Here is a 17,640-nt window from a genome sequence, read left to right as displayed (position 1 = left end):
TACAAACAATAAATGCTGGAGAGGGTGTAGAGAAAAGGGAACGCTCTTGCACTGTTGGTGGGAATGTAAACTGATACAGCCACTATGGAAGACAGCATAGAGATTCCTTAAAAAACTAGGAATAAAACCGCCATATGACCCAGCAATCCCACTCCTAGGCATATACCCTGAGGAAACCAAAATTGAAAGAGACACATGTATCCCATTGTTCACTGCAGCACTATTTACAATAGCTAGAACATGGAAGCAAACTAGATGTCCATCAACAGATGAATGGATAAAGAAGTTGTGGTATATAGACTCAATGCAATATTACTCAGCCATAAAAAGGAACACATTTGAGTTGGTTATAATAAGGTGGATGAACCTAGAACCTATTATACAGAGTGAAGTGAGTCAGAAAGAGAAAGATAAATACTGTATTCTAACACACATATATGGAATCTAGAAAAATGGTACTGAATAATTTATTTACAGGGCAGGAGGGGAGAAACAGAGAATAGATTTATGGACATGGGGATAGGGAAGGAGAGGGTAAGATGTATGGGAAGAATAACATGGAAACTTACATTACCATATGTAAAATAGATAGCCAATGGGAATTTGCTATATGGCTCAGGAAACTCAAACAGGGGCTCTGTATCAACCTAGAGGGATGGGATGGGGAGGCAGATGGGAGGGAGGTTCAAAAGGGAGGGGATATATGTGTATCTATGGCTGATTCATGTTGAGGTTTGACAAAACAGCAACATTCTGTAAAGCAATTATCCTTCAATTAAAAAAAAAAAAAGCAGAGGCATTACTTTGCCGACAAAGGTCCATCAAGTCAAAGGTATGGCTTTTCCAGTAGTCATGTATGGGTGTGAGAGTTGGGCCATAAAGAAAACTGAGCTCCAAAGAACTGATGCTTTTGAACTGTGGTGTTGGAAAAGACTCTTGAGAGTCCCTTGGACTGCAAGGAGATCCAACCAGTCAATCGTAAAGGAAATCAATCCTAAGTATTCATCGGAAGGACTGATGCTAAAGCTGAAACTCCAGTACTTTGGCCACCTGATGTGAAAAACTGACTCACAGGAAAAGATGTAATGCTGGGAAAGAATAAAGGCAGGAGGAGAAGGGGAGGACAGAGGATGAGATGGTTTGATGGGATCATTGACTCAATGGAAATGAGTCTGAGCAAGCTCTGGGAGTTTCTGATGGACAGAGAAGCCTGGTGTGCTGCAGTCCATGGGATTGCAAAGAGTTGAACATGACTGAGCAACTGAACTGAACTGACTTAACAAAAGCAGTTGGGTCTTGGTCGTGTTAGAATTGCACAGTTAGGAGCAGAAGCTTGCTAGCACAGTGGAGATGAGCCCTGTAGATGCAGGCTTTTAATGTGTCCTGGGCATCACGTGGAAAGTTCTGCAGAGGAAATAGAGGGCCCTTGGTTAATCCAGCAATCCAGTTTATGTCTGTTAGCAGAGCTTCTTTTTTACATGTTATGCATGTTGAATGATTTTTAACATTATTTTTATAGAGTACAATAACATATTATAGACTATACAATACATTGGTTGTATATTTGTAAATGCTTTTGGTTGTAAGAGAATGTCAAATATCCCTCATAAGCTTAAACTTTTAAACCTGAAATGGACTCTAGATATGGCTCAGCAATTTTAAAGCTGAGGAAATAGAAGATATTTCATATGACTTATCCCAGTACAGCTTATCAGAGCATCCTATCAGTTAGATATTATTGTAGAATCACTGAGGCTCAGAAAGACCAAGTGACATTCCAAAACTTTGCAGCTAGTAAGCAGTAGACTTATTACTTGGACCCCAGGCACCTGACCTGAAATTCTGAACTCTTTCTACTATTTTGGGGCTCTGGGAGTTTGTGGTCTTATTGGGAAGAATCTTATCTATTTTTTAAAAATATTTGTTTATTTTTATTTATTTGGCTGTGCTGGGTCTTAGTTGTGGCATGTGGGATCTATTTCCCTGACCAGAGATTGAACCCCAGCCCCTTGCATTGGGAGTCTGGAGTCTTAGTCACTGGACCACCAGGGAAGTCCCTAGATTTTGCCTTTTAGATCCAGCGCTCTCGAGGCTGAATAGAGGATGGAATTGGTCAAGAGGAGAATGGAAACTCTACTGTGTTCACTAAGAGAGGGCCAAGACAAATAGAAAAGAGTGTATTTGTGATTTAGTAGGTAAATCCTACAGGGCTCAGTGCCTGATTTGATATAGCAGGTGAGGGAAAGGGACTAGTTAGAGGCCTTCTCCAGTTTATGGCTATATCCAGGGCCAGTGCAGCTGGGTGGCTGGAGCTGTTGGCATTCCAAGGCAGGAAGCATAAAGTTGAGAGGTGGAATGGGAGCCACGATGAGCTAATTTGGGGCCTGTTGAACTTGAATCTCTTATCTAAGTAGAGATGTTCAGTAGGCAGAATATGGTGCTTAGAAGCTGTCAGACTGAAATGGAGAAAAACCTTTGGAAGTCCTTAGTCCACAGATGATGGCCAAACCCTGTAGAAGAGTTGAAAGAGCCAAGAAGAGTATAAGACAAGAAGGTGGCAGGAGACAGAACTTAGGAGATGGGCCAAAGAGATGGAAGAAAATGGCAGAGGAATAAGACAGAGATCACCAGCCTCCCCACAGATACATCAAAAACTCAAGATATGGAACAACTTCTACAAAACAACCTTTAGACGACAGCAGAAGACCCCAGGCCTTCAGGGGGGCAGGCTAGGCTCCCTGGAATGAGAAAACCACAAAATTCTGTAAAGCAATTATCCTTCAATTAAAAAATAAAGTGGAAAAGAAAGAAAGGGGCTGAGGAAAGTGTTGTAGCGAGAGATGAGGAATGGCTCTAAAGGTAGCGGAGAATCAGTAAAATCATGGATGCCAAGAAAGGAGGGGGCTGAGAACTGACCACCAGATCTAAGACACACCATTGCGTTTAGCAGCAGAATGGTCATAGGGAACCATCAATTTTGGCAGAGTGGTAGGAACAAAAGCTGTGTAAGAGAGAACAATGCATCTGTTCCTTCTCCCCACAGATGGGGTCTGCAGAGGCCCAGCCCCTTGAATTGGTAGAGTTCCCGCTGTATTTGGGGCAGAAGACAGAGGACGCTGCCCGCCATCTGCTTCCAGGTCTCTCTGAGCAGACTAGCCAGTGGCCTTAATGGAGGGGGTAAAGGGAAAGATCCAGTCCCCTCCCCCATCCCCACATCCCCATAACCTTTTATTGTTTTCTATAGGGTGGAAATACAGTGCAAGGAAACATCCCATTGCAAGCTTTTATTGCTTCATTTGGGACAATGATCGACAATTTCCCCCCTCCCTAGTCTGTTTATAGACATACATTTATTGAAAGGAGGAGTCAAACAAGCTTCATTTCTCAAATGGAAAGACTTCTAACAAACTTTAGTCATACTTACATGGGCCCAACTGTGCCTAGTCATACTTATGAAACAAAAGGAAAGTTTAAACAGAGAACCTTGAAATACTGCATAATTCCCCTTTCTTATTACATGTCGGCAATCTGTCTTCTGGATGGAGAATATAAGCTATGATTATTTCCACTTCGTAGCTATTCACTCCAAGCACAGTGTGGAAGCTCGTTTGTGGGCAGGGTCCCTAGTCTGTACTCATTCAGGGAAACTTCCTGAGGCTCTCCACCAACACCTGCAATTTTGCTTGTTACCTGGTGACAGCAACCTAAATTATAGTTGTGTGCCCTGGGGAGGAAATGAACACAGGACTGGCAGTATAAAAATCTGCCTATTAGGTGACAGCAAATATTATATGAAGCAAGAGGAACAGGCTTAAATTTCAGTAGACTAAAGGTTAGAAGAAGTTGTACCTTAGAAGATTACTTAAGAGGACAGAGGACTGCCTTTGGAGAAAGTATTCTTACTTTCTTTTTCCAGAGGAAATACTAAAGATGTATTTCCAGAGGAAATACCAAAATAATAAAGATACTACTTTATTTTTTGCTATTAAGCACTGAAAAAAAGGTGAGGGAACTAGGAAAATTTATCGTTTAAAATACAAGAACAGATTCTCCAGGAAGCTAGGTCCTAGGACCTTGCCCCTCACTCCCATCCCCAATTCACTCTCCCTTGGAAACAGGACAGATGTGGCTGGGAGGTACACAGTGGAAAAGGTAATGGATGCTTCCTTCCTGGTTGCGGTTTTACAGAAAATCTCCTAAGGAACCAATGTGAGAGGGAGAAGAATGTTCTCTTTTCCCATTTCTAGAAGTTATGGTCATTGGATCTTGGGACCTGGGTTTAAATCCCAGTTCTGCTATTTTCTGGGCTTGTGGACATGAGCTCTGAGTCTCAGTTTTCTAATGGCAGAAAGAGGATGACCATCTCTGCCCACAGGGTTATCCTGAAGACTTAACAAGATGCTGTATGTAAAACGACCAACAGAGTCTGCAATGAAAGTTAAGTTCCCTCCCCATCCAGGATGAATATTTTTTAAAATTAATGAATTAGTTAATTTGGCTGTGCCGAGTCTTAGTTGCAACACTCGGGGTCTTCCATCTTTGCAGTGGCATGCAAACTCTTAGTGTGACATGTGGAATCTAGTTCCCTGGCCAGGGATCGGACCTAGTCCCTCTGCATTGAGAGCCTGGAGTCTTAGCCACTGGACCACCAGGGAGGTCCCCAGAATGGAAATTTGAAGTGGGCAGGAGGTTCAGTGACCTCTTTTGTATGCAAATGAACTCATCCTGGTCTTTTTTCTTACTTGGCTTGAAAGGACTGAGTGAGCTGGATAGTTGCTATCCAGTTGGTACCACCCCTGAGGGAAAATGGGGTGAACTGTGGTTTGGCCTGAGCTAAGAATATCCTCTCCTGGCAACTACTCTGCTTGCTGCCAGAAAGAGATAGGTTGCGTTTAAGAAAGTTCTGAGGTCAAAGCTGTCGATACAGGTCCAGATGGGTCATGAGGGTAAAGGGGCCTGAGGAGCCAAGGTGTGTGGCCAAAAGGGAGTGTGGGGAGCACAGGCATGAAAGAGTTTGTCAGGGGCATCAGCAGCTGGTTTGGGGGACAGTTTCAACCTCCCAGCAAGTTAGAATCTCTTAAAGGGCCTTCGGGGAGAAGGAACAGTCTGCGTGCCTGGTGATCAGCATCCGCAGGAACTCTAGGAATGAGTTGCTCAGCTGCCAGCGCCTGAGACATTCTAGCTCTGTGCTTTTCTACCCAGATGGCGCTAGTGGTACAGAACCTGCCTGCCAATGCAGAAGATGGAAGAGATGCAGGTTTGATTCCTGGGTTGGGAAGACTGCCTGGAGAAGGGCATGGCACCCCATTCCAGTATTCTTGCCTGGAGAATCCCATGAACAGAGGAACCTGGCAGGCTATGGTCCATAGGGTCGCAAAGAGTCGGACAGGATTGAAGTGATTTAGCCCTCACACACAGGATGACCAATACAACGTGGTCATCCTGAGCAGGGTAATTTGCAAGTGCTTTCTGCTGAGCTTTGTGGGGGCAACTGAGAACCTCATAGAGGGTCATGAAAATAATTCCCAAAGAAGAAAAATAGCCATTGATTGCTAAGCGGAGCCAACAGCTGAAACTCCCTATTAGCAGCAGAAGCACTGTGAGATCTGTGCTATGACCCCTGCAGCAGAGCTACAGAAAGAGCCTCTCTGCAGACAGTGTCACAGCGCAGATATGCAGAAGGTCAGTCCAGGAGTGGGGAAGAGGGGGCCTCCCACAGAGTCAGGGGCATGGGCTGGTGGATGAGGCTACCCCAAGACTGTTCAACCACAAGCTGGGGCGAATGACTAGACCTCTTTCAGTTTTCCCATCTTTAAAAGCCAGTGACATGCGCAAAATATTCTTTGAAAGAACACCGGTTTTTGGAGAAGATTGCACAGATGGGAACCAAGATGGGAGAGATGCTTTTTATTTCACATCTTTATACGTTTTCATCTTTGAATCCTGTGGATGTGTGTCCTGTTGAAGAGAGTAAATATTAATAATGACAAAAAAAGACAAGTGATGATAGTTTGTACCTTATAGGATTACACACACCGGATAGATGGTAATTACATAAATTGCAGTGTTTATTGTTATTAATATTAATACAGGGATGCTGGCTAGGCCATCTTTCAGTATTTTTTACCCTTAAATACTCAACAGTCTTGTATCAGGTTTCCCTGGTGACTCAGACAGTAAAGAATCTGCCTGCAATGCAGGAGACCCGGGTTTGATCTCTGGGTCAGGGAGATCCCCTGGAGAAGGGAATGGCTATCCATTCCAGTATTCTTGCTTGGAGAATTATTTGGATAGAAGAGCCTGGCAGGCTACAGTCCATGGGGTCTCAAAGAGTCAGACATGACTAAGTGACTAACACTTTCACTTTCAGCCTCTTATCAAGTATCCAGATTGATGCCCTACAGGCACTGGCCTTACATTATGTTTGTAATCAACAATATCAATTTAGTCCCTTAAAAGCAGTCTTGTAATTGGGTAAAATGAATAAATGAGTGCCACTTGCAGATTGACTAATTTTTTTTTTTTTTTTACTTTTCACATATTTTAGAGAATTATATTAATTGTTGACAATGGCAGAGGGCACTGTATAATGAACACCTACATACTCATCTGTGATCACTAATTGTTAACATTCTGGTCACATTTGTGTTCTTCCTTTCACATACACACAAATATATATGTATTTTCTGGATTATTGGAAAGTTAGTTGCAGATGTGGCATTTTTATTTCTAAATACTTCAGCATGTGTCTTCTGAGAATAGGACATTCCCCTACATAAGTGAAAGTCACTCAGTTGTGTCTGACTCTTTGTGATCCCACGGACTGTAGCCCACCAGGCTCCTCTGTCCATGGAATTCTCCAGGCCAGAATACTGCAGTGGGTTGCCATTCCCTTTTCCAGGGGATCTTCCCAGCCCAGGGATCAAACCCAGGTCTCCCGCATGCTGGTGGATCCTTTCCCGTTTGAGCCACCAAGGAAGTTCTTGCTTGCTTGGTGGCTCAGTCCTGTCCTATTCTTCCAAGACCCTTCGGACTGTAGCCTGCCAGACTCCTCTGTCCATAGGACTTTAAGACAAGGATACTGGTGTGGGGTGCCATTTCCTTCTCCAGGGAATCTTCCTGACCCAGGGATCGAACCTGAATCTCCTATGTCTCCTGTATTGCAGGCAGATTCTTTACCCGCTGAGCCACTGGGGATTCTCAAACACAGGAAATTTAACCATTACACAAGACTATTATCTTACGTACAGCTCATATGCAAATGTTCCAGAGTGTCCCATTAAATGTTCTTTATAGCTGTTTACTTTTTGATCCGGAATTCTGCTGAGGATCTTCCACTGCATTTGGTTGCCTTCTTTAGTTAAGAACATTTTAGTAGGACTTGTTTTGCCTTTCATTGACATTGATATCTTTGAAGAACCTAGGTCAGTTTCTACCCTCCCCTCCCTGTCCCAATGTCTTGAATTTGTATCTGATTGTTTTCTGATATTAGACTCAGGTTAAATGTTTTTGGCAAAAATACTACTATCGGTAATGTCCCAGTGCCACTTTTTAGAATGCTTTTTATTCTCTTTTAAATGTCTGAAGCCAGGAGTCATTTTTAAAAATTCTAACATTCTCATTTTCAAATATCCAGCAGGTCAGTTATTGATAAGTGACTCCTGTCATCAAGTCATGATGGAGGCTGTAGGCTATTTATACAAATCACTTGATTTAAGGGCCACCTACCTCGGATATTCTCATTCATCGATCCCTGGAATCCTACAGTGAGTTTCTGTTCTGTATCTCAACAAGAAGTATACTTCAGGTTATTCTTGCCCTGTAAATGACCTCTTGACAACTTTCATTCCTTTGCAGCCTTCTGAGGGAAATTGAGTGGACTCGGGGTAGGAGATGTTGGCCTCAAGGTATGAGCCAGCAGTCTTCTGAAGGTCTTAGGCGTGGCGCCTCATTTTTGGAGCACTTGCTTAAATTAAGCTATCACAATGCTCAGAGTTCAGACACGGTGAGTTCAGCAATGTGCACCAAAGCAGATAAGCTACAGGGGGCTAAAAGCTTGGACTTGGTGGCTCAGACAATTTCAGATAAATCAAAACACGCTTCAGGACAAGGAAAAAAGCCCTTGAGACCCATTGTTTCCATTTCGGCTGTGGAAAAGACTCGATGGAAGACACAGAGTAATGTTGAAATATGGAATGGCCCGGAAAAAGAAGCAGTGAAGAAAAAGAAAGATTATTCCTCTAAAACTTTACCTTTGGGTAAAATGGGTGGTGTAGTAAAGCTTTCACGGCAACGGATTTTGTCAACTAAAAGTGAGAGTGAAAAGGGCCTAATTAATGCAAATTACCAGCATCCCCTGGTAGAGTCTGTTAGCGCAAATAATCCCTGGAAACCTGTATCTGAGCTCATCTCAGAGAAGTGGCTTTTTCATAGACCAGATTACAGTTCAGTTTCTCGCAAGTGTTTTTTGCAGAGAAGATCTCAGTTTGAAACAAAGTTGATGGAAGACCTCATATGATACTAATAAAAAATAAAGATTTTCATGGGCTCTTCTATGTAACTTTTTTCTACTTGTCATTATTTAGAATTCTTTGATGAGATATATTCTGGTGATAATCAAGGTCTGGGGATTTTATTTTTATTTTTTAACCCCTTGAAATATTGTAACTGACTGTAGCTAAAAAGAACACTTTTTAAGTCATTCATGTTTCTGTGGTAAGTAGAAAACTGTTGATACCACAGGGTTCCATATCTAAAAATATATGGAGATAATGTTACTAAAGTTCTAATTGTGTTACTTTTACTATCATTTGTCTATGAATTTATGAATTAATGTTTTATGTACACAAAATTTACAGTTGCTGTCACTGCATCTCTTTAACATAAGGAAAGACATAAATTGGAATAAACTAAAACCATAAAGTTAGTTTAAAGTACTAGAGTCCACAGAGTTGATACCATATCTGTGTTAAACATTTTAATTGCCTCTCATTTTATCAGTGATTTGTAAGATATTACCTGTTAACTGCTGAGGATTAATTATTGACTTCCTTCTTGCTTATCACCCAGTGAAATCCTACCTATTACGTTAGGAATCCAAGTGAAAGAATGGGCTTAGCTGTGCGACTTTAACAGCACTATCGCACTTAACCTCAGTTTCATCACTTAGAAGATGGGAGAAATTATAGTGCCAACTTTTTAGGATTTCTGAGAGGACTGCATGAGAAAATGCACATTGCAAGCCTTCAGTAAATAGTAATTACTGTCTGTTATGATCTAACCCATAGCCCACCTTTTTCCATGAAAACATCTGATCCCCTCAGCCCACAGCTTAAGCATACAGGAATGCTTTGGGTTATTTGTCTTAAATCGTGCCCCACCTGTGTCACAGGTGGTGGTGTGGTCTGCTTTGTACTGCACTGAAACCCAGGGTAGCTCGGCGAGCCCTCGCAGTCCAGGGATTCTCAGCTGGGTTCTGGGTGGGCCGCATCAGACTTTCCCCCAGGGGCCAAGTCTGAGTCATTGGACACTGAAACGTGGTGTCGTGAGGTTTACTGTTTGTTTGGCTTTGGTGGAACCGTAACGCACAGAATAGGTGCAGCCTTGTAGGTCTGAGAGAAGACGCGTCCACTGCACCATGTAAGCGTGGGCTGGAGCAGGGGGACTGGTGTCCCGAGGGCTTCCCTCACGAGCCAGAAATCTTGTGGCGGCTGGGCACTGCCCTGCCAGGCTATGCAGTGGGGTGGGGGTGGGGGGTGCCTGTCAGGCACATCGGCCTAGGTGTGGGACCTGGGCCCAGATACTGGCTCCTCGGTGGGACCGGAAGGATCCAAGTCAGGGACGCGGGACCTCCCAGACCCGTCCTCGCAATCCAGGGGAGGTCCAGGCCGTGGAGGTCATTAATGCAGAGAGGTCGCTTCCTGGAGTCAGGGCCAGAGGCGCGCTGTCTGTACAGCCAGGGTCGGGGGACAGTCGCAGAAGGTGCTGCGGGGTCGGCGTGAGGTGCTGGGATCCCGACTCGTGGTCCAGGGCCAGCAAAGAGTCACTCCATTTCATGTGACCTCGGCTGATGGGGCGTTCACGCTACCGCACAGCCACCTCTGCGCGTCACACGATTAAGAAGTGACTGTAGCATGTTTCGCTCGTGGTCTCGGCTGTCTGGAAGCTGCTGCCCTGCCCGGCGAAATAGGCCCTGCTCCAGGCCCCGCCCCAGCCCGCTCCTCCAGGACTCCGCCCCACCAAGGCCCCGCCCCCCAGAACTCCGGTCCGCCCCTTCAGGACTCCGCCCCAACTAAGGCACCGCCCCCGCGGCGGCCGATGGGGCGGGCCGCGCCGCCACGTGCTCAGACGCAGGGACCGCCCGCCCGCTGGGCAGAGCACAGGCAGAGCAGCGGCCCTGGGGTGCCACTCGCGGCCAGGCGGCGGCAGGCATGGCCACGGCGGCGGTAACAGCGGCGGCTCGTGGAGCCGGTGCAAGGGCAGTGACGGCCCTGCGGGATGGCTGCCGGACTGCGGTCCGGGGGCGGTCGCGTGCTGGCCCCGCACGGCCCTTGTGCACAGCACCTGGGACCGCCCCGGACATGAAGCGCTATCTATGGGAGCGCTACCGGGAGGCGAAGAGGAGCACGGAAGGTGAGTGGGGCTGCGGCTCCCGAGCCCTCTGGACGTGTAGGGCCCCTCTCCGCCGGGCTGGGGTGCCAGGTCGCGTCCCACGCGGCCATCCGGGAAGCCGGCACCCTCGGACCCGCGAGGTCCGCTGAGGACCGCCAGACCTCCCTCCCCTTCCTCACCCTCGGTCGTCCCCAACCCCAACCGCGGGCGACAACGCCTCTGCAGTGCGACTCCTGGAAACGCGGAAAAATGCGCCTGCAGAGAAACTTTACAACTCTTGCCTTTCTCCTGTCGGGAAAGCCTGTTTATACATTCCTGAGATTGTTTAGCCAGAATTCCACATCGAAAGCGCTTTGGACCCTCCTGGGGGGTTCCACGGACATCTTTTGGGAGACGGTCACCGCCACGCATCGTTAGGTATTGTTATTAATAAACAGCAATAATAGTAACCGCCGGAGTCCGGCAGGCGGCGGGTTACCCTGGATTCCGGCTGCTGGGCAGGTGCCGAGGGTCCGGAGGCTGGTTTATCTTCATTCTTTGTTTTAGAGGATAGGGTAAGATTTGCTGTACTTGTAATAAGAGGGGTCCAGGTTGGGAGTGTCCCGAGTTATCTACTAACCTCAGCGAGGAGGGGATTCCAGGGCGTGACCTCTTTGTGGCCAGAAAATGAGCTTGATTTGATTGTTGGTAAGGGAAACAGGGAGGCTAGAAAGAGGACCCAGTAGATACTCATATCAGACACATAAATTGTGTCCTGGAATTCTTCCCCATACCTAGGAAGGAGCTGCCACATCCTCATCCTATAGATGAGAGAGGCCAGACTCAAGTTTAAGAAGCCTGGCCAAGGTGTGGTCTCCACCTCGAGTCTGTCTCAGCCCCTCACCCATTGTCCTGTTTCCCGCCTGCCTTCCAGTAGCAGCTCATCATTTGGGAATTGGTGTAAAGGGCCAGTGATAATTCATGCGTGCTGCTTTTACAGCGAGGACTTAGAATAGAAATTTTTGTACTCATATTTTGTGTGTGTGTGTGTGTGTGTATTGGGGGGGGGGAATGTGTGCTGGTGGAGATGGCAGAGAGAGGCAGAAAATATTTAGTGGAGAGAACATTTTTTAGAATCACACTTTCCATCTTTTGTCCAGAAGTCATGAAAGAACACAAGAGGCTTATTTTCACCAATTGGAATAATTTTCTGAGGGAACTCAAAAGTGACCGGAAGTGCAAAATTCTGTGAAATACGGTTTGTTGTCTTAGTTTTCCTTTGCTCAGAGTTTAATTTTGCATCGATTTTTGAAGTGGTGTGTGTGGCAAGAAGACTGGCTTTGAGATATTGAGAACTGCAGATCTTAAGTGAAAGGAATATAAAAAGATCATCAAACCTGATGGGTAGGCAAGACTTCTTAATTGAAGTTTTCAGTTGTGATAATTGTATCCTGTGCAGTTGTAAGAATTGATACAGGGAGATCTAGCATAACCTTTAACCTCTTTCTCCCACTGGCAACATTTTGCAAAACAACAGCACAGTATCACAACCAGTATATCGGCATTGATACAACCCACAGATCTTATTCAGAATCTCCTAGTTTTACTCATACTTATGAGCGTGTATTTAGTTCTACACAGTTTTATCACGTGCAGGTTCGTGTATTCAGCATGGGTCAAGATACAGAACAGTTCACTACAATGTTGCTCCTAGTTTTTGACCATGACAGGTAAATAAAGCTCCTGTAAATCTTTGTGTACAGGTTTTTGTGTGAACAGATGTTTTCATTTCTCTAAATGTTTGGTTGAATGGCAGTTGTGTGTTTTATATGACACTGCTGCTGCTGCTGCTAAGTCACTTCAGTCATGTCTGACCCTGTGCGACCCCATAGACAGCAGCTCACCAGGCTTGCCCGTCCCTGGGATTCTCCAGGCAAGAACACTGGAGTGGGTTGCCATTTCCTTCTCCAATGCATGAAAGGAAAAGTGATAGTGAGGTCACTCAGTCGTGTCCGACTCTTTGCGACCCCATGGACTGCAGCCTACCAGGCTCCTCTGACCATGGGATTTTCCAGGCAAGAGTACTGGCGTGGGTTGCCGTTGCCTTCTCCGTTATATGACACTACAGGCAAAATTTTTGCCATTCCAATTTTACAGACAAGGTTTGCTGCTGTAGATTGTGACTCTGGGAACATCACAAAGCTCCAGTTTCCTTATCTGTAAAATGGGGATGGATGCTGGTTGTACCCACATCAGAGGGTTGTGGTGAGGAATGAGTGCGTCCATCATGAAAGGTATTTAGAATAGTGCCCGGTGAATGAAATTCCCTGGCAGCTCAGCTGGTAAATAATCCACCTGCAATGCAGGAGACCCCGGTTTGATTCCTGGGTCGGGAAGATCTGCTGGAGAAGGGATAGGCTACCTCTCCAGTATCTTGGGCTTCCCTCATGGCTCATCTGGTAAAGAATCTGCTTGGGAAAACTGAGGTCAGAGAAAAGGAACTCAACACCAGAGCTAACACATCTCAAAATCTCCTCAAGCTGACCTACTCCAAACCCTGTGGGATTATCCCACACCAAAGCCCAACTCTGGCCTGAATCTGATCTTTATCATTCAACCCTCCAGCTCTCATTTGCCAGTGAAAGTTGCTCAGTTGTGTCTGACTCTTTGCGACCCCATGGACTATACAGTCCATGGAATTCTCCAAGCCAGAATACTAGAAGGGGTAGCTGTTGCCTTCTCCAGGGGATCTTCTCAACCCAGGGATTGAATCCAGGTCTCCTGTAAAGCAGGCAGATTCTTTACCAGCTGAGAAGCCCAGGAATAATGGAGTGGGGATAAAGCGAGGATTTTTAGAGTAGGCTTGGCAGACACTCAGGGGATAGTAGCTCTTGTGGCTAGTTAGTAAATAACTCAGTCTTAGTCATGCTTAGTAAACTGTGGAGATGGGCTAGTAGCACTAGGGTCTGTGTCTCCTTTTGCTTAGCAGAGCACCACGTGTGGCCTTGAACAAGCCATCTAATCTCTTTAGTCGTCTTTCTGTTGAATGAAGCCCTGGGAGTAAATAATATGTGAGCTTTTTCGGTGTTACAGGTCTGTGAATCAGTGTTCGGGGTCCTGTCCTCACCTCCCAGCACGTGCCCACGTGGTCCATGTCTCACCACAGCGGACACAGGGACTTTCTTCCTTCACCCTGTCTGGGTCTGCACCACCACTTTAGCTGAAGTCTGTACATGTGCCCAACCTGAGTTCATTCACCAAGTATTTGCATTCACTAGACTTTTATTAAGCAGGTACCAGTGGGCTTAGGGCTTCCTGGTGGCTCAGAGATAAAGCCTCTGCCTGCAGTGCGGGAGACCTGGGTTTGATCCCTGGGTCAGGAAGATCCCCTGGAGAAGGAAATGGCAACCCACTTCAGTACTCTTCCCTGGAAAATTCCGTGGGCTACAATCCATGGGGTCGCAAAGAGTCGGACACGTCTGAGCAACTTCACTTTCACTTTTCACTTTCAGTGGGCTTAAAAGCTATTGATTTCATAGATGGACACGACTGAGTGGGAGGAGCCCTTAGGGGCTGAGCACCTGCCAGGGCCAAGGGAGAAGGACCTGATTTGCACGGATGGGGAGGTTGGTAAACAGATAAGTGTTGGTCCAGCTTGGGGAAGATATTAATAAATAACCAGCCCCAGGGGATATGCAGCAAATGCTTGACACTGTGTGTGTATAGAAGTAAAGACTCAGAGGAGATACTGATGTTCATACAAAAACCTACCCCCTGCCCCCCCATCCCTCCAGTTTACTAGAGGACAAAGTTTTATTTTCTCCCTTCCTGATTATTGCTTTCTGGTGTTTGATCTCTTGCCTTAATTGGAACAATCCTTTCAGGTGTCTTCTCTTTGAAGAGACTCCCAGAATGAAGCCTGCTCGGGGAGGAGATGATTTTTACCCTTACTCTTTCTCTCCCACCCTCCAAATTAAAAAAGACTGTTGTTTAGATCAGTTTTAGATTTACAAGAAAATTGCATGTTTCTGTAAACCCCATGACTATGGGATGGTGATATTGTGATTTTTTAAAATCAGAAATATGGCACAGAGCTTCTAAACCCTTGGAATTTCCCAAGTACCCGGATGGATAAAGGTATCCTTTGTTGTATTAATTAGGTGACTTTTGGAGTACTCCTAGGCAACCAAGGAGGGGAGCCTGGTTGCCAGGGGGACCCAGCCCTGTGATTGGAGACTTAGCACTTGTGTCTTCTGGTCCCCCCACTCCTCGGGGAGGGAGAGGGGGCTGGAGATTGAATGGATCACCAGTGGTCAATGATTCAATCATTGCCCATGTAACGAAGACTCCATAAATGCCTGCATAATGAAGACGACTCCAAAAATGTCTCCATAAAAACCCAGAAGGATGGGTTCTGAGGGCTTCTGGGTGACAAATGTGTCTAAAAGGTTCTGCACCCAATTCAGATGTGGGTTTTCCCCCCGGCCACCAATTCTTGGACACATCTGAGTGTCCTTCCACACTGACACTTCCTCCTGACACTGCTGGGGAGAGCGTCAGACCCTCCAAGTTAAGGGCTCAGTCCTACAGGACTGCCATGGAAATTCATGTGGGGAGAGAGGGACACCCACTGAGGACATGGAAATTCGTTGTGCTGTCTACCAACTTTGCCCTATGCATCTCTTCCATCGGGCTCTGCCTGGGTTGTATCCCTTTACAGTAAACCAGCGATCTAGAAAGTAAAAGGTTTCCCCGAGGTCTGTGAGCCACTCTAGTCAATTACTTGAACCTGAGGAGGTAGTCAGTGGACCCTCCAGTCTATCGCTGGCCTGTCAGAGGCGCAGGTGACCACCAGCACTGGTGATTGAAGTTAGGCTGGGGTGGTCTTGAGGGCTGAGCCTTTAACCTGTAGGGTGTGATGTTCTCTGCAGGAGGTGTCAGAAGTGAGCTGTCTTGTAGGACACCCTGTTGTGTCCACGCATTGGTGGCCTGGGGAAAAAATCCACACCTGAGTTGGGTATAAAATGGGTACATTTGTCACAGTTAACCAATACTGCTCCATGGTCAGTATGTATCAGTGTTAAGCAAAGTCCCTGTTTAGTTGAGAATTCCTTAATGTTTAGCTTAGTTTCCTTTTCTCCTCCAGGATCCCATCCAGAATAGCACACTGCATTTACTTATCATGTCTCCTTGGGCCCCTCTTGGCTGTGACAGCGGCTCAGTTTCTCTGTTTACCATGACCTTGACAGTTTTGAGGAATAGTGGTCACATACCTTGTAGAATGTCCCTCACTTATTCCAAGTTCCTTGTTCCTCTTTTTTTTTAAACTTGAGATTTCTGGGCATGTAATAGTTATGTATCTGAAGTCAAACTCAGCCCGAAGAAAAGGTTCTTTCTTAGGAAAAGAAATGCTAGTCTATTTCCTTTTTGGGTTACCTTTAGCAAAAATTTCCTATAGAATTATGGCTCTCATCTGCAGCAAGGGAGGGGGGATTTTGACTCCCAGTGGATGTTTGGCAGTATCAGGAGATGTTTCTAATAGTCGCAACTGGGAGAAAGAGGGTGATGCTGGCCTCCAGCCAGGGCTGGGGGGAGGGAGAGGGAGGGTTGGAGGCCAGAGATGCTGCTAAACATCCTACAAAGTATAGTACACCCTCCCCCAGGAATCATCAAGCTTCAGGTTTCAATAGTGCCAAGACTGAGAAACCTTGTCCTAAAATGGTGAAAGTCTGAGAAATCACTGTGTGACTGTAATTCAAAGATATGAATATACTTGTGTGTGGTCTGTTATTTTCTCTTATTTATACATTGTGTGTGACTTTTTGAACTCAAGCCTGGGCTTCCCTGTGTGCTGATCAGATAATTATCCTGTCCTGTTAGGTACAGGATGGAACGTTCCTGTGCCTTCAAGAGAAGTTACTCCAGCTGTACACTTGGGTTGCCTGGTGGATTTTCCCCCTGCAGAGGTCATCTCAGAGCTTGGTTCTTTTAAGAATGTTTGGCTACTTGGCCAGGGCTACGAAGGATATTAAGTTGTGGAAAGAAGTGTGGAGATTAGTACAAAGTGTTACAAGAAACTCTTCAGTTCAGTTCAGTTGTTCGTTCAGTCGTGTCCGACTCTTTGCAACCCCATGAATCGCAGCACGCCAGGCCTCCCTGTCCATCACCAACTCTCGGAATTTACCCAAACTCATGTCCATCGAGTCAGTGATGCCATCCAGCCATCTCATCCTCTGTCGTCCCCTTCTCCTCCCTCAATCCCTCCCAGCATCAGGGTCTTTTCCAGTGAGTCAACTCTTCGCATGAGATGGCCAAAGTATTGGAGTTTCAGCTTTAGCATCAGTCCTTCCAGTGAACACCCAGGACTGATCTCCTTCAGAATGGACTGGTTGGATCTCCTTGCAGTCCAAGGGACTCTCAAGAGTCTTCTCCAACACCACAGTACAAAAGCATCAATTCTTCGGCACTCAGCTTTCTTCACAGTCCAACTCTCACATCCATACGTGACTATTGGAAAAACCATAGCCTTGACTAAAGGGACCTTTGTTGGCAAAGTAATGTCTCTGCTTTTGAATATGTTATCTAGGTTGGTCATAACTTTCCTTCCAAGAAGTAAATGTCTATTAATTTCATGGCTGCAGTCACCAGCTGCAGTCGTTTTGGAGCCCCCCAAAATAGTCTGCCACTGTTTTCACTGTTTCCCATCTATTTTCCATGAAGTGATGGGACCAGGTGCCATGAGCCTAGTTTTCTGAATGTTGAGCTTTAAGCCAACTTTTTCACTCTCCTCCTTCACTTTCATCAAGAGGCTCTTTAGTTCTTCTTTGCTTTCTGCCGTAAGGGTGGTGTTATCTGCATATCTGAGGTTACTGATATTTCTCCCGGCAATCTTGATTCCAGCTTGTGCTTCATCCAGCCCAGCGTTTCTCATGATGTACTCTGCATACAAGTTAAATAGGCTTGGTGACAATATACAACCTTGATGTACTCCTATTCCTATTTGAAACCTGTCTGTTGTTCCATGTCCAGTTCTAACTGTTGCTTTCTGAC

General features: G+C 45.9%; 2 protein-coding genes across 2 annotated transcripts in view; both read left to right on the top strand.

Moving 5' to 3' along the window:
• The window catches only part of LOC101123368 (putative tetratricopeptide repeat protein 41), an 81,233-nt gene extending 72,673 nt beyond the window's left edge, over nt 1-8,560 (top strand). Inside the window, 3 exon segments of the mRNA XM_060413138.1 lie at nt 7,637-7,766; nt 7,858-8,503; nt 8,505-8,560. Coding sequence (XP_060269121.1) covers nt 7,637-7,766; nt 7,858-8,503; nt 8,505-8,534 — 806 coding nt within the window. The 3' untranslated portion in view covers nt 8,535-8,560.
• Nucleotides 8,561-10,345: 1,785 nt separating this feature from the next.
• Nucleotides 10,346-17,640, top strand: part of NT5DC3 (5'-nucleotidase domain containing 3) — a 66,320-nt gene continuing 59,025 nt past the window's right edge. The window contains exon 1 of the mRNA XM_027965966.2: nt 10,346-10,632. Coding sequence (XP_027821767.1) covers nt 10,431-10,632 — 202 coding nt within the window. The 5' untranslated portion in view covers nt 10,346-10,430. The remainder of the gene's footprint in view (nt 10,633-17,640) is intronic.

The sequence above is a fragment of the Ovis aries genome, chromosome 3, assembly GCF_016772045.2.
Source record: "Ovis aries strain OAR_USU_Benz2616 breed Rambouillet chromosome 3, ARS-UI_Ramb_v3.0, whole genome shotgun sequence".
Taxonomy (NCBI): Eukaryota; Metazoa; Chordata; class Mammalia; order Artiodactyla; family Bovidae; genus Ovis; species Ovis aries.
Note: the sequence above shows the minus strand (reverse complement) of the source record. Positions and strands in the feature narration are given on the sequence as shown.